This window comes from Equus przewalskii, chromosome 23, assembly GCF_037783145.1.
Source record: "Equus przewalskii isolate Varuska chromosome 23, EquPr2, whole genome shotgun sequence".
Taxonomy (NCBI): Eukaryota; Metazoa; Chordata; class Mammalia; order Perissodactyla; family Equidae; genus Equus; species Equus przewalskii.
The window spans coordinates 2,051,789-2,064,959 of record NC_091853.1 but is presented as its reverse complement, the minus strand read 5'-3'; the positions used below and the strand labels follow the sequence as shown (position 1 = coordinate 2,064,959).

Genomic DNA, 13,171 nt, shown 5'->3' with positions numbered 1-13,171 from the left:
ACACCTCAAAACATCAGTACACTCCTCACTCCTTAGAACGTCAGTCGCTTGTGGGCCCGCTGCTAGACCTTGTTAATGAGTGCATTAATAAAAAGGTACGTTTATTGTGTATTACCTCTTGTCATTTCTGTATTCTGATAGCTGTATTTTAATGTCATTGGTTTCTTTTGTAATCCTCGTATTTTATTTTATGCCTTTAGAAACAATGCTCTGCGTGGGGTCCATAGGCTCTTCTGGAGTGCCAAGGGGTCCATGACGCACAAAACCGTTAAGATTCCCGGCTCCAATGGCAGGCACAAGGCCCAGGGTGCAGCAACCATACCCTCCCAACTGTGACACGAAGTCTGAGGAGAATGAGGCTGTTTAGGGGGGAGACGGAAGAGACTGTTACCAGGACTTTCCTGGACCAATTCGGGGTCTGTGTTCACCACAGGCATTGGGTTGGGGGGGGCTGGAGTTAAGATTACTTCTGAGAGACAAGGAGAATGTCTGGGAAGGTTTCTTGGAGAAAGGCTGGTTTGAACAAGGCTTGAAGAACTATTGATGTTATGAGCTTTTTATTTATTTATTTTTTAAAGATTGGCCCTGAGCTAACATCTTGTTGCCAATCTTTGTTTCTTCTTCTTCTTCTTCTCCCCAAAGCCCCCCAGTACGTAGTTGTATATTCTAGTTGTAGGTGCTTCTGGTTGTGCTGTGTGCGACGCTGCCTCAGCGTGGCTTGATGAGCAGTGCTAGGTCTGTGCCCAGGATCCGGAGAAACCCTGGGCCGCCGAAGCGGAGCGCGTGGACTTAAACATTTGGCCACGGGGCCGGCCTCTTTAGGAGCTTTGGGGATGCAGAGATTGTGGCAGGAGCAGAAGGACCCTTGCTCCTCTCCACAGCTGGGAAAGCTGGAAAGCTGAGGCCAAATTCCTGAGAGCAGGAAACACTCCAGCGCCTGAGGGAGGGCCCCCTGGGTGTTGGGTCGGGTAACCGGGCTGGGATTGAAGAAAGTTGAAAAAGATCAAAATGCGGTGAACCGTGAACATCCACCTGCGGCAGCTGCGGTCTGAGACTCGTCATTTCTATGAATCAACGACAGTTTTCCCTGGGTAACCTGTTCAGGATCTCGATCAATATCGCCCACATCACAGGAGCTCAACGGACTTGCTGATAGACGTTTCCTAACGAAGTTCAAAGCCCTTTTTCACGCACTGGCTCCCTGCAGAGACTGAGCTCTGACATCCAACAACTCTCACCTTAGACATCGCTTCTTGACTCCCAGGCAGGATCTCATTGCCACGAGGTGACTGCCCCAGAGGGTACCCCAGAGGGATGCTGTCCGCGCTCTGCCGCAGGAGTGTCTCATCTAGACTTGCATCTTGCTCTTCCTGGGCTAGCTGTGGGGAGGTCTGGAGGCATTGAGGAGGTGAGAAAGAACAGGGCAAGCCAGGACTTCTTGAGTTCTTTCTTTCCACTCACAGGGCTGCTGGCCTGAAAAAACTGAGAAGCCCCTGCCCGAGAGGAAAGGAGCCTCTGCTGGCCTTGTCAGAGCAGGCCACGCCCCAGAGCCTGCACCCTCGGGACCACATCGCTCCCAGGTAAGCAGGGCCCAGGTGAGCAACATACCTAAAGCGCCGGCTAGTCCAGGAGAGAGATGGGAGGAACCGAGCTTCAGGTTTCAGGATGTGGATGGAGTTAAGGACCATAAGACAAGGATCAGGGACAAATCAAAACCAAAGCCAGTGAGGCCAAACAGAGAAAATGGACTCTGTGCTGTGGGCTAGAAGCAGGGACACCAAACAAGGGATAGAAGTTCCCCATTAGAGGATAAGAGGAAGCCCCAGAGATTCCTCAAGCTAAAGGACAAAGCCAGACGCTTTCTCCAAGAGAGAGCTGCCTAGACGACTAGAGCTGCCATTGCCTCGTTCAGTCATCCAAGGGGTATTTATTTCCTCAGTGCAGCCATTCACAAAGTAGCTGGCCCTGAGGAGCTCAGTCTGGAGAGCAGATACGGATGCTAAGATATCTCTGACTTGGCAAGAACTGGAAAACCACTCTGGGTCCCAGGGAACACAAACGGGGGTGGGGTGGAGAGGAAGGAGCCGGAGGAAGGCTGCTTTCTGCGCCGGGGGTGGGGTGAGGGCTCCTGGGAAGTTATTCCTGGGCTGGGGCCGAGATAAGACAGCAACAGAACTGACCACAGGCTCTTGGCTGTTTGTTTGTAGGACTTACTGTGTACCAGGCACTAAGTACTTCATAAGATACGAACTCATTTGATCCTCAGGCCACCCTATGAGTTAGGTATGATATTCTCTTTTTCTAAGTAAGGAAACTGAGGCACAGAGTCTTCTTAGAGCATCTGGGAAAGTGACCAGACAGAGGCATCCAGACCACCGGTGTGCTGAGTCAGACTCGTCTCCTGGTGCAAGGGCTGGATTCGGAAGCCTCTCCGGGCCCGGCGCCTGCATCAAGCCTGAGAGAAGAGGCCTCTTTACAGCACTCAAATCTTTGCTATGGTGAATCTAGCGCAGAGATGAGAGACTGGGCTAACCAAGTGTCTCTCAGTGACAGAACAGGAAGTAGGAACTGTCTCTAGAATGCTCTAGGGCTCATAAGAACTTGTTAAGAATTTATCCTCCCCCAGACTCGTTGGCCAAACGTGCTGTGCCTAGTGCTGAACCCTCCTCCAGGGATGGTCAGTTTGCTGTGGCGCTCACACTGGGGCATTTGTTCACAGCCACCCGGGGGATAGCACGCAGTGCTTATGGGCCAGGGATTGTGCAGGCGGGAGTGAAGCCAGGCGCGGACGGAGGCTCGGGAAGAGGCCCACACGGGGATGAGCCTGTGACAGAGGAAGGATGGGGTGCGGCCAGCCAGCACGAGGGTGTGTGAGCAGCAAAGAGTCCGGCAGGTGCCTGGAGCCCGGCTGGCCGCACAGGGACTGCGGGCGCCCCTCTCAGACTCAGCCGCCAGCCTCCAGAGATGCAGACGTCAAGGGAAGCACGGCTGACCCAGGCCAGAGCCTTTGCCTGGTCTCACTTGCTAGTTTATAAAACATAAGAGGAAGGCTTTCCCAAAACAGCTGTGTTTCATGGCAAATAAGATTAGAAAAGTCGAGAATCATCACATAGTAACAACCGCCATTTTTAATGAGCACCTCTCACTCACCTACTACCACCAGGCGCCGTACAAATGGTATCTGGAATCCTCATGACGATTCTGTGAGGCAGCTCTCTCCTTCATTTGGACAGAAGGGGAAACTGAGGCTCAGATTAAGTAAATTGCCCTACATCACACAGAAAGAGGCAGGACCAGGATTTCACACAAAAACCTATCCTCTTATCCATTTGGGCAAACTTCTGGGCAAGTCCACAGTTCTGAGACAGCTGCCCTGAGCATGTTGACCGCCAGCGATTTGCTCTGGACGCTGGAAAGAGGGTAGAGCCTCCTCCAGGAGGAGCCCAGGCTCTCAGCTAGGCCAGGAATAGCATGCGACACATTCAGAAGTCGGCCTCTGATTCTCGGCTCTGTCTTGGTCCATAAATTCATGTGTACCTTCACAGGCTCGTTGCTATAAGCCCAGGCTCCTTTTTGTGCATCTGAGTCTGGTGATCTGACTGCTGGGCCCTGGTGATACAGCCTTGGCCAGAGCAAAGGGAACTCCCCCAGCAGCAAGGGGAGAGGGCACTGGAGCCAGGAAGACCAGACCTGGGATCATTTCTGGAGCTGCTGTCCCTTAGCTTTGCAACCTTGGGCAAGTCCCCAACCCCCCTGAGTCTCAGACACCTTTGAGGATAACGCACGGATAAGATCTCTGACCCCCTCGGCTCCTCTGAGGCTTGAGTGAGATCAAATACACTAAGTGCCTGGCACACTCCTGCCGTGCTGTGGGGTCCCTCTTTTGCACCTTAGCAGTTGGAGGTGAGCCCTGGATCTCTCAAGGGTGCCTACCCCGGGACTGATGGAGGACTCAGAAGCTGCAGCTTAGGAGGGAACTTTAGACCTGGCTCCTTAGCACGGATGTATTAAGCACCAGCTCTGTGAAAAACACCACTACCAAGGACAAAAACACAGCTCGTGCCCCTGAGGACTGCAAGGGTCAGGCCACGTTCTTCAAGTCTAGAAGGAGAGAAGGGGCAGGTGGACAAGTGGAGTGGCCAAAGTGAGATGAGCAGGAAAGGGACAGGGAGAGAGCTCTTCGCCGCCAGCATTCCTCCTCCATCCCTGCTCCTCCTCTTCCCTCCTCTGCTCCTGCTCCCTCCCTGCTCCTCCTCTTCCCTCCCCACTCCTGCTCTGTCTCTGCTCCTCCTCTTCCCTCCTCTACTTCTGCTCTGTCTCCTGCTCCTCCTCTTCCCTCCTCTACTCCTGCTCCATCCCTGCTCCTCCTCTTCCCTCCCCACTCCTGCTCTGTCTCCTGCTCCTCCTCTTCCCTCCTCCGCTCCTGCTCCATCCCTGCTCCTCCTCTTCCCTCCTCCACTCCTGCTCTGTCTCTGCTCCTCCTCTTCCCTCCTCCACTCCTGCTCTGTCTCTGCTCCTCCTCTTCCCGCCTCCACTCCTGCTCCATCCCTGCTCCTTCTGTTCTCCTCTGCTCCTGCTCCATCCCTGCTCCTCCTCTCCCCTCCTCTGCTCCTGCTCCTCCTCTTCCAGTGCACCGTCCACAGCCATCAACAGGACAGTATTTGTTTCATGCAGGTGCAGCTCATTATGCCAGCGATGCTCCTCTCCCGGCCTCCCAACATGCGTGCAAGAGGCTCAGGCCACATTCCGTCATGACGGAGGGCCCCGGCTTTAGAGTAGGACACTTGAGTTTGAACCCCAGGTCTACAATGAGCTGCCTGACCCAGGTGTGTTGCTGAGCCTCTCTAAGCTTCTGACTTCTTCTTGTGTGTGATTGAGCTGGTCACCAATCTTTACCTTGGGGAACTACCACAAGGAGTAAAGGAGAAGGTACCAGAGAAGCTTTCACCTCAGTGTCTGGCCCATAATGAATGTTCAACTCTTGTACATTGTTGTTGACATTATAGTTCATTCTTGAACCAGGTTGCCTGGATTGGAAGCCCCTGGCTCTGCTGCTTATGAGCTGCGTAACTTTAGGTAAGTAACTTAACCTCTCTGAGCCCCAGTTTCCTCCCTAGAGTTTAATTGTCTGTATTGCTGGCATTCAATGAGGGGGTCTTTTTCATTTTATTTTATTCTCTAAACTTCTACAGAATTGTCATGAGAATTAAATGAAATATATATTTATATTATAATACATTATATTATGTATATTCCTTAGACTATAGCCTGGCATATAGAAAGCACTATATAAATGTATGCTATCATTATTGTTTTAATTCATCCAGATCATTTAATCAAGAAACGTGAATTTAACACCTGCTAAGTTCCAGGCAGTGAAGAAACCAAACTGTGCTTGCCCTCATGGAGCTTACATCTGAGTGGGAAAACAGATGATAAACAAAATAGGATGCTGGGAAAGCAGGAAAGGGTACAAGGCATGCTGAAGGTGGAAATGGGGGTTTTATGCTTACATAGGAGACCTTTTGAGTAAAGGCCTAAAGGAGGCAGACATGCAAGCTGTGCAGGTGTCAGGGAGAAGTTCACCCCAGGGCAGTCATAAGAGGTCAGAACTGCTAAGGAGACCAGTCCTGCCATCAGCCAGCCGGCTCAGGATGGATGTCCATCCAAGGTGGCCTTGGAAAGGTCGAGTCCTCTGCCAAGAGCCTTGCTTCCTCTGAATAGCTTAGTAAGCCCATTAAAGCATAACATTGGAGAGTTTTTCCAACGCTACGTCAGTTTACATGCGTGCATACCCACAGAGTGCAAAGCCCTAAGGCAAGAACACACTTGGTGTGTCTGAGGAACACAAAGCAGCCTGTCGAAGTGCCAGGCAGCAGCAGGGGTCAGCTCCAGCCAACAGGGAAGGGAGCTGGGGAGGCAGTGTGTGCAGCTAATAGGGCTCCAGAGGTCATCGCAATGACCTGGCTTTTCAATGATCACACACAGTAGATAGTATAGGGCCAGGATCCACATTACAGACAGCTAAGGATCAAAGAAATTTAGTGGTCTTCCCCAGGCAATTCGTGGCAGGAGAAGCCTGGAAGCCAGGCACCACAGTCCCCGAAAGCCTTCACCTCACTTGATGCTCACAGCAGCACTTTGAGACTTTGCAGAAGAGGACACTGAGACTTAGAGACATTAAGTAATTTGTTCAAAGTCACATAGGGTTGGAATCAGGTCCGTCTGACTTCAGAGGTCCCACTCGGTCCACTGAAGCATGCTCTGGGAAATCTTTCCCAGGTGGGAATAAAGGAAGGATGCTGGAGCCAGTCAGTTACAGTATAAATACTGACCCAGGAGAATGCATAGGCAGCACTTATTCCAGCACCTGGAGCACGGCAGATGCTCCATGCTAAGTGTCAGTTGTTATTGTCGTTAACTGTCTGAGGAACGTCCATCGCGAAGCTGGTGCTCAGTTTGGGCTCTCTCCCCTGTAGCCTGGGCCAGAGCCCTTCTGCCCAGCATACCCCATGCCTTGTGCTGTGTTTGTTCAGCTTTGTCACCAGGACAACCATCCCTCTCTCTAGCCCAACACATATACCCATGGAGGATGAATTTAGGGTCAAAGATGTATCTAGGTCGGGAACAGTAAGAAACGACAGAGAGAGAAAAAGAATAGGTCAGAGAGACAGAGAGAAAAGAAAGGGACACAGAGCATGAGGGGAGATCAGAAATAGAGTGACGTCAAGGTGCTGGTGGTCAGAAGCTGTACGTCCACCTTCTTGATCGTTATGTGGGAAAACAGGGGCTGGATGGAGACCTTAGAGACCCAGTTTGGAACCCTTGTCTGCACTAACTCAGTTTGAGACTCAGAGTAAATTCTTAGCCTTCTCCAGGCCTCAATTTCCCCATCTATTTATGTTCTTGAAGGCCCCTTTCATCTCTGATAGTCACTATTTACGATTCCTTGACTGACCCTCCCTGAATCAGAAGACACTTCCACTAATCGGGAAAGAAGAGAGTTTATTCAGAAAAGTCGGTCGGTACAATATGCACTGCAGGATATCTCTTGGCTCCCATCACAGCCATGGGATCAACAACCTCACAGGAAATGAGGGGAAGCCAACTTTTCCCTCCAGGGTGGCCCGGACGCAGGACCTTTCAACAGACGTGTTTTATTGCAAATATGACAGTAGGCGATTTGGCTACTTTCAGCGAGGCAGCTGCAGGGTGACAGCTGCTCACACCTAGCTTTTCCCCTCCAATAGCTCATCCCAGAAAAGAGAATTCCAAATCAGCAGAGAGGTTTCCTCAAAAAGGCCCTTATTTGCATAAAATTGGGGCCTCCTGCACCGCCCTCCCCTTCCCATTGGGCTAGCTCCCCAGGAAGCCTCGCAGGGGCTGTTCCTCCCTGGCTGATTAGGTTCCTTGTCATCAGATGGAGGAACTTCCTTGATGGTTCTTGCCAAGCCAGGCTAGAAAGACGTCAAGCTCTCCCAGAGACTTAACGGCGGCAGATTGGGCCTCCAGCTGAAACCAGGAAATCGTCATAAGAGCCTGCCTTCCTAGTTGAGCCAGGGCTTTCGGCTCACTTTCCCCACATTCCAGTCCCCAGGAGGTTTTCTTTTTATTCATCAATTACATATGCAGAGCATACGAACCCAAAATTATTTTCATCACAGGCAACCCAAATTATTTTCCACACACAAGCAATTAAATCACGTCAGCAACTTATAAACAAAATAAAAAATTCTTTGACCTTTGCTCCACGTTTTTATTCTTCCTGTTTTTCACAGGAGAAAACAAACAAACAAACAAATCTGCCTTCCTGGCCAGTTCTGCTTATTTCGCTTCAGCACTTCTCTCTCCCAGGAGGTCTCCCTCCCGTGGCAGCGGCAGGGAGAGCGTGCTGTCCCCATTTCCGTATGAAAGCACCGAAGACCCTAAGGAGAAGCGGCCTCCCCAACGTCACACAGCAGAGCCGGAGCGAGAGCCCGAGCGCCCCGACAGATTCCACCTCTTCCTCAGCCGGCTAGACGATGGGAAGACCCAAAGCAACGTCCCCCGGAGCCCGGAGGCGGGGATGGCGTCCTACCTCCACCACTTAGTGGCGGTGCGACTTTAGTCCAGTTCCTTAACCTATTTGTGCCTCGGTTTCCTAACTTATCAAATGCAGATAATGGCTCGTAGTAGGGTTGTGGGAAACAACTGTGCTAACCCCTGTAGTGTGCTTAGAGCCATTCCCCGCTCACAGCCAGAGCAGCGCGGGTCTTAGCCCTGGTTCTCGCGCCGTCCGGGGTCCCTGCAGAGAAGCAGAGCTCCCAGCAGACGCCCTTGCCCTTCAGAGCGCTGGCGTCACTTGAGAGTGTGGTGGAAATGCAGAAGCTCAGGCCTCATCCAGACCTAATGGGTCAGAATCTGCATTTTCACAGGATCTCCAAATGAAGTCGTAAGAGCACGGCCTCTGCCTCCACCGCCGCTTGAGCCGTGCCTGTCCCAGCGACCCCTACGCAAGAAGCACCCTTACCCGCCGCCCGCCGCGATGCTGGGGCGGTCGCCGGCCCAGCGGGTCACGGTTCATGCACGACAGCTTACAATTCACTGGGGATCTTCGCTCCCTCTGGGTCACCCCATCTTAAACGGCACGTGCTTCCCCTCAAAACTTAGCTCAGGTTAGGGCATAGGAAAATGGTGGAGGGATGAGGGGAGCCCAGGAAATTAGCAAAAGAGGTAAGACCAGCGCCCTCTTCACAGACACAGAGAATCGGGAAGGCTGCCACAAACGTTTGTCGAGGAAAGGGCAGAATTCAGGGGAGAGGAGCCTGAAGGGTGAGCGCTTCCCAGCCAGGCTCCCATCTCACCTCCGTCTCCCCGCCCTCACCTGACTGTAGTTGTCGTGGATGGTTCTGGTTGCGTTGGTGGCTTCCTGCCTGCAGTGACACGGCCTCTGCTCCTGTGTGAGAAGGTGGGGTCAGCGCCCATCAGAGGACATCTCCGCCCACCCCCTCCCCCCAACTCTTCCCACCAGTCTCCCCTCCCCCCCACCCCCTCCCCCCCACTCTTCCCACCAGTCTCCCCTCCCCCCCACCCCCCACCCCCCCACCCCCCCACCCCCCCCACCCCCGCCCCGGAAAGCCAGGTGAGTAATCTGGGGTTGGAGCAGCAGGGATCTGTGTGCAGGGTCACCCTGTGTTTGAGCAGGGCGTTTGCTTTTTCTGGGTTTACAGCTCACCAGACGGGAAAGGGGGTACGCCATCTGTCCTGTTATCACTCCATGAATGCAGCACCCCGTGAGAGAGGCACTCATAAATATTTGTTGGGTTAGTTAGTTAAATAGTTGGTTAAATACATCTTAATGTAAGCGGGACAAGGATCATGACCTCCTCTAACAATTTTAGAATGGGAAGCACAGAGAGGTGAAGTAACTTGCCACAAAGTCACACAGGAAATTATTGGCAGGGATGGGGGTAGAACCCAGGATGTCTCCTGGTCTAAGTTTTTGTTGGCCTGTTTGGATTTGGTTTTATTTCTGATGTTTGTTTTGAATAGATGGCAGTGAATTTATAGGTGACTCTTAGGGATAGGTTATCCCAGGGAGCCACCCAGCGGTTACCAGGTATAAAACCTCAAAGGGCCAGAAACGAAGAAACTAGGGGGATGCTTATGATAAGCCTGCAATCCTTGGCATGCCTCTCCAACAGGCCAGCCCTGGGATCACCTAAGGGATGCTTTGACACACGTGGTCACCCCAGGAGGATTATTTATGAGGAAACCAGGTCTGACGAAGTGTCAGAGAGGAAGCTCCGGGGAAAGAGTGACCACTGGAAGAGGTTCTCGACAGTTCTCCCCATGAACGACAGGCAGGGAATTTCCTTAGACTCCAGGAACCACTTCAGAAGGCTGACCAGGGCCAGCATGCCCTGGCTCTCCCCGGGGCAGCCAGGGAACAGATGCCCAGAGTCCTTATGTGGTGACACACACATTGCTGCAGAGTCTTCCACATGGAGAGAAAAGAGTTGGCAATGCTGCTGATTTTTCTCAAGATTTGGGGGTTCAGCCCCTGATGGTCCTTGAACACCCTGTCCATGTAAAACGCCAGCAGGTTCTGGGTCATGCAGCACACGTCTAGGGGCTACAGACACAAATTAGAGAAGGCCCTGGAGAGCCTTGTCCCTTACCATCTTAGACCAGAGCAGGCTATGTGAGTGGGGGCAGCAAGGAGTGAGAAAACTGAAAGTCCTTTTTTAAAATTCATATTGGTCTCAGAGTGTCCATCTCCTCTTACTGCATCAAAGCTACTTAAGACAAAGGCACTGAGGGGAGATTGCAGTGCACTCCCTTTTGATATGGCCAGGAGATAGATTAACAAGGGGTTGAGCCCAGTCATAGACTAGAATTCTCTCTAGAGCATCCCCAATACGTCATCACTAACTTCTGCTCAAACCCTTCCAAGAATCAAGCATCTCCCTCTTGAGAGGACCAGTGTCTGAGCAGCTTTCTTGAAAAGGACTTTCTAACATTGTGCTAAAGTCTGCCTCCCTGTGACGTCTCCCATCCATCAGCACGTCTCCCTGCCATCCATTCTATGGCGATTGCATGCCAGGCGTGTGCTGGGCACCTATCCCTTCCATTGTGATGACGCTGTGTTTATCCTGGCCCCCCTGCTCTGCTCTCCTCCTGGCTGTCCTGTTTAAACTGCAGAGATCATTTGGATGGAGCTGAGATTTGCAAGGATGGAAACGGACAGCTGCAGAAATGTGTGCATCTGGGCAGGTCTGTAGCCAGCAGAGTGCAGATCTCTCTAAGGCGAGCTCCTGAGTTCCCAGCTCAGAGCAGCTGGCAGGCTGCGTGTCCTTCTGGCAGTTTGCACCTCACCCTGAGAGCCAGTGAGTTACTCCGCAGGAGATTTCTAGTTCTCTGTGAGAAGGGAAAGTCCACAGCAGGACGTGCACCCGTCTTCACCAGCATTAAAGCAGCAAGCCTCCTCGGCCCTGCAGGCAGCTTCTCCTAGATGGCAGACTCTTCTTGCAACACAAAACCCGTCTTTGCCTCCGCTCCTGCTGGTTCCCTTAACCAAAGGGGCAAAAAGTTGCGTACTGTTTTATAAGGGAGGAAGGAAGCGCGATGGAGGCCGGCCTCCTCATCAACCCTTCCCTTGTGCCGCATCAGCTACCTCTAGACCTTGAGAGGAGAAAGAAATCTGGAGACACAGGCATGAGACTTGGGGGTCTACTCCTGCCTCAATGACTAACTCATCCTTCTCCCTCCTAAGGCTATCGATTTGCTCATTTGAAAAAGATAGTTTTGGAATAGATAGCCTCTCGGGCCCCTTCCAGCTGGATGTCCTATGGCTCTCATAGATAGTTGGCTGGAATAGTATTTATTGTTTTTTGGGGGTTTTGGGGTTTTTTTGAGGAAGATTAGTCCTGAGCTAACATCTGCTGCCAATCCTCCTCTTTTTGCTGAGGAAGACTGGCCCTGAGCTAAAATCCGTGCCCATCTTCCTCTACTTTATATGTGGGATGCCCACCACAGCGTGGCTTGCCAAGCGGTGCCATGTCCGCACCCGGGATCCAAACCAGCGAACCTGGGTCGCTGAAGCGGAATGTGCACACTTAACCACTGCGCCATTGGGCCAGCCCCTGGAAGAGTATTTAGTAAGTGATTACATCTGTTTACCACAAATAAATCAGGCCCAATACTGCCTACAAGTATTAATTTGTGCAGAGAAGCCCAAGGAAAAAGTACCTCATTGCAGATACACCTTACACTTTGTCTCATAAATACCTGAAAAAGCTGGATCTTTCTGGAATGTTTACCAGGACTGGAGGAGCTCACATGTAAAGGCACTTCTCAGTGGCCCCATCTGTGAAGTGAACTATCACCTCGTGTGTAAGTCAACTGCTCCGGAACGCGGTCACTCTTACTGCCTCTCGTCTGGACAATTGGACTGGTCACTACCTTTCCTGCCTCAGGTTGTCCACTGTAAAGAGCGTCACCAGACTGTTTTCCTACAAGATTTTGTGTCAAAAAGGCTTTAGTTCAAAAATCCACAGTGACTCCCTATCGCCTGTGTTACAAGGCTGAGAGTCAGCCTGGCTTTCAAGCTTCCTGGTAAAATGCCTCCAGCGTCTTTCCACCTCGGCCTCTCCCACTCACCTTCGTGTCCCTCACGCCACCAGCCTGGTTGCCTCGCTGTGCCCCGACACACATTCCTTGGCCTCGCACACATTCTCGCATGTTCCCCACACCCCTCCCTTCCCTTTATCCACTCACCCGCAGCCTCTCAGCTTGTAAGTCACTGCTCATTTTCTCAGCCTCCCCATGAAACCTTCCAGAACCACCCTGAGCCACAGACATCCTGCTGCATTTGAGTGTGTGGCACCCCCAATCACTCTCCAGGGATGTGACATTTCTTGAACCCCCCTCCCCCCAGAGGTTTCGAAGTCCCTGAGACACGAGTGTGCCCTACCACATCAGTGAACAAATGAGAAGCCTGGGGCATGTAGATGACACTGGAGATGAGGGAAGAGAAGACAGGGGAGAGATTTCTTGCCCAGCCAAGGGCCACTGCACTGTAAAATAACACAGGAAAGAGCAGGCAGGCCAATACCTTAATGCGGTGCAGGGTCTCCAATGCGGACAGGATGGTGACATTTTGGAAGGCGTCCTTAGCTTGCTATGGAGGGAAACATAGCGACAGACACGGCAATGAGTACTCCACATCCCCCTGAGACACAAAGACAATTAGAAGAAATTTGCTCTCCAGGTTGAAGTGTAGGATGAGGCACGCCCCCTGCCCACACCTTCATCCCAATCCTGTTCTCACGATGGCTCTTCTGATTGCTCAGAAGCTCTCTCCAGCGCGGTGCACGTCCGTGGAAATCAGACATTTTCTGAGGCCTCGGGCGTGCACGGAGCACTGCAGGAGCATGGCGCCCAGGAGCCAGAGGGGCACACGCTGTGCCTTCATGTCCTGCAGGGAGGGTTGGGAGGCAGCTGTCAGCCAAGAGCGGAGAGCAGTGAGAGACCCCTGACTGAGCTCCCCTTGGTACCTGGAAGAGCAGGCAGACGGCCACCAAGAGAACAGACTCGGCGCCTCGGCCTGCGGAGGCCAGGGCATGCGTCTCCTCCTCCGCTTCTTGAATCAACTGAAGGCAAGGACTCCCCCTCCTCGCTTCGCCCCCCC

The 13,171-nt window shown here is 52.3% G+C and overlaps 1 protein-coding gene across 1 annotated transcript; it reads right to left on the bottom strand.

Annotated features, from left to right (window-relative positions):
* Positions 1-7,416: 7,416 nt before the first annotated feature.
* On the bottom strand, positions 7,417-12,955 carry IL19 (interleukin 19). The gene is given in 5 exon segments (XM_070590978.1): positions 7,417-7,512; positions 8,864-8,935; positions 9,962-10,114; positions 12,596-12,661; positions 12,812-12,955. Coding segments are annotated over 5 exon segments (531 nt in total).
* Positions 12,956-13,171: the final 216 nt, after the last annotated feature.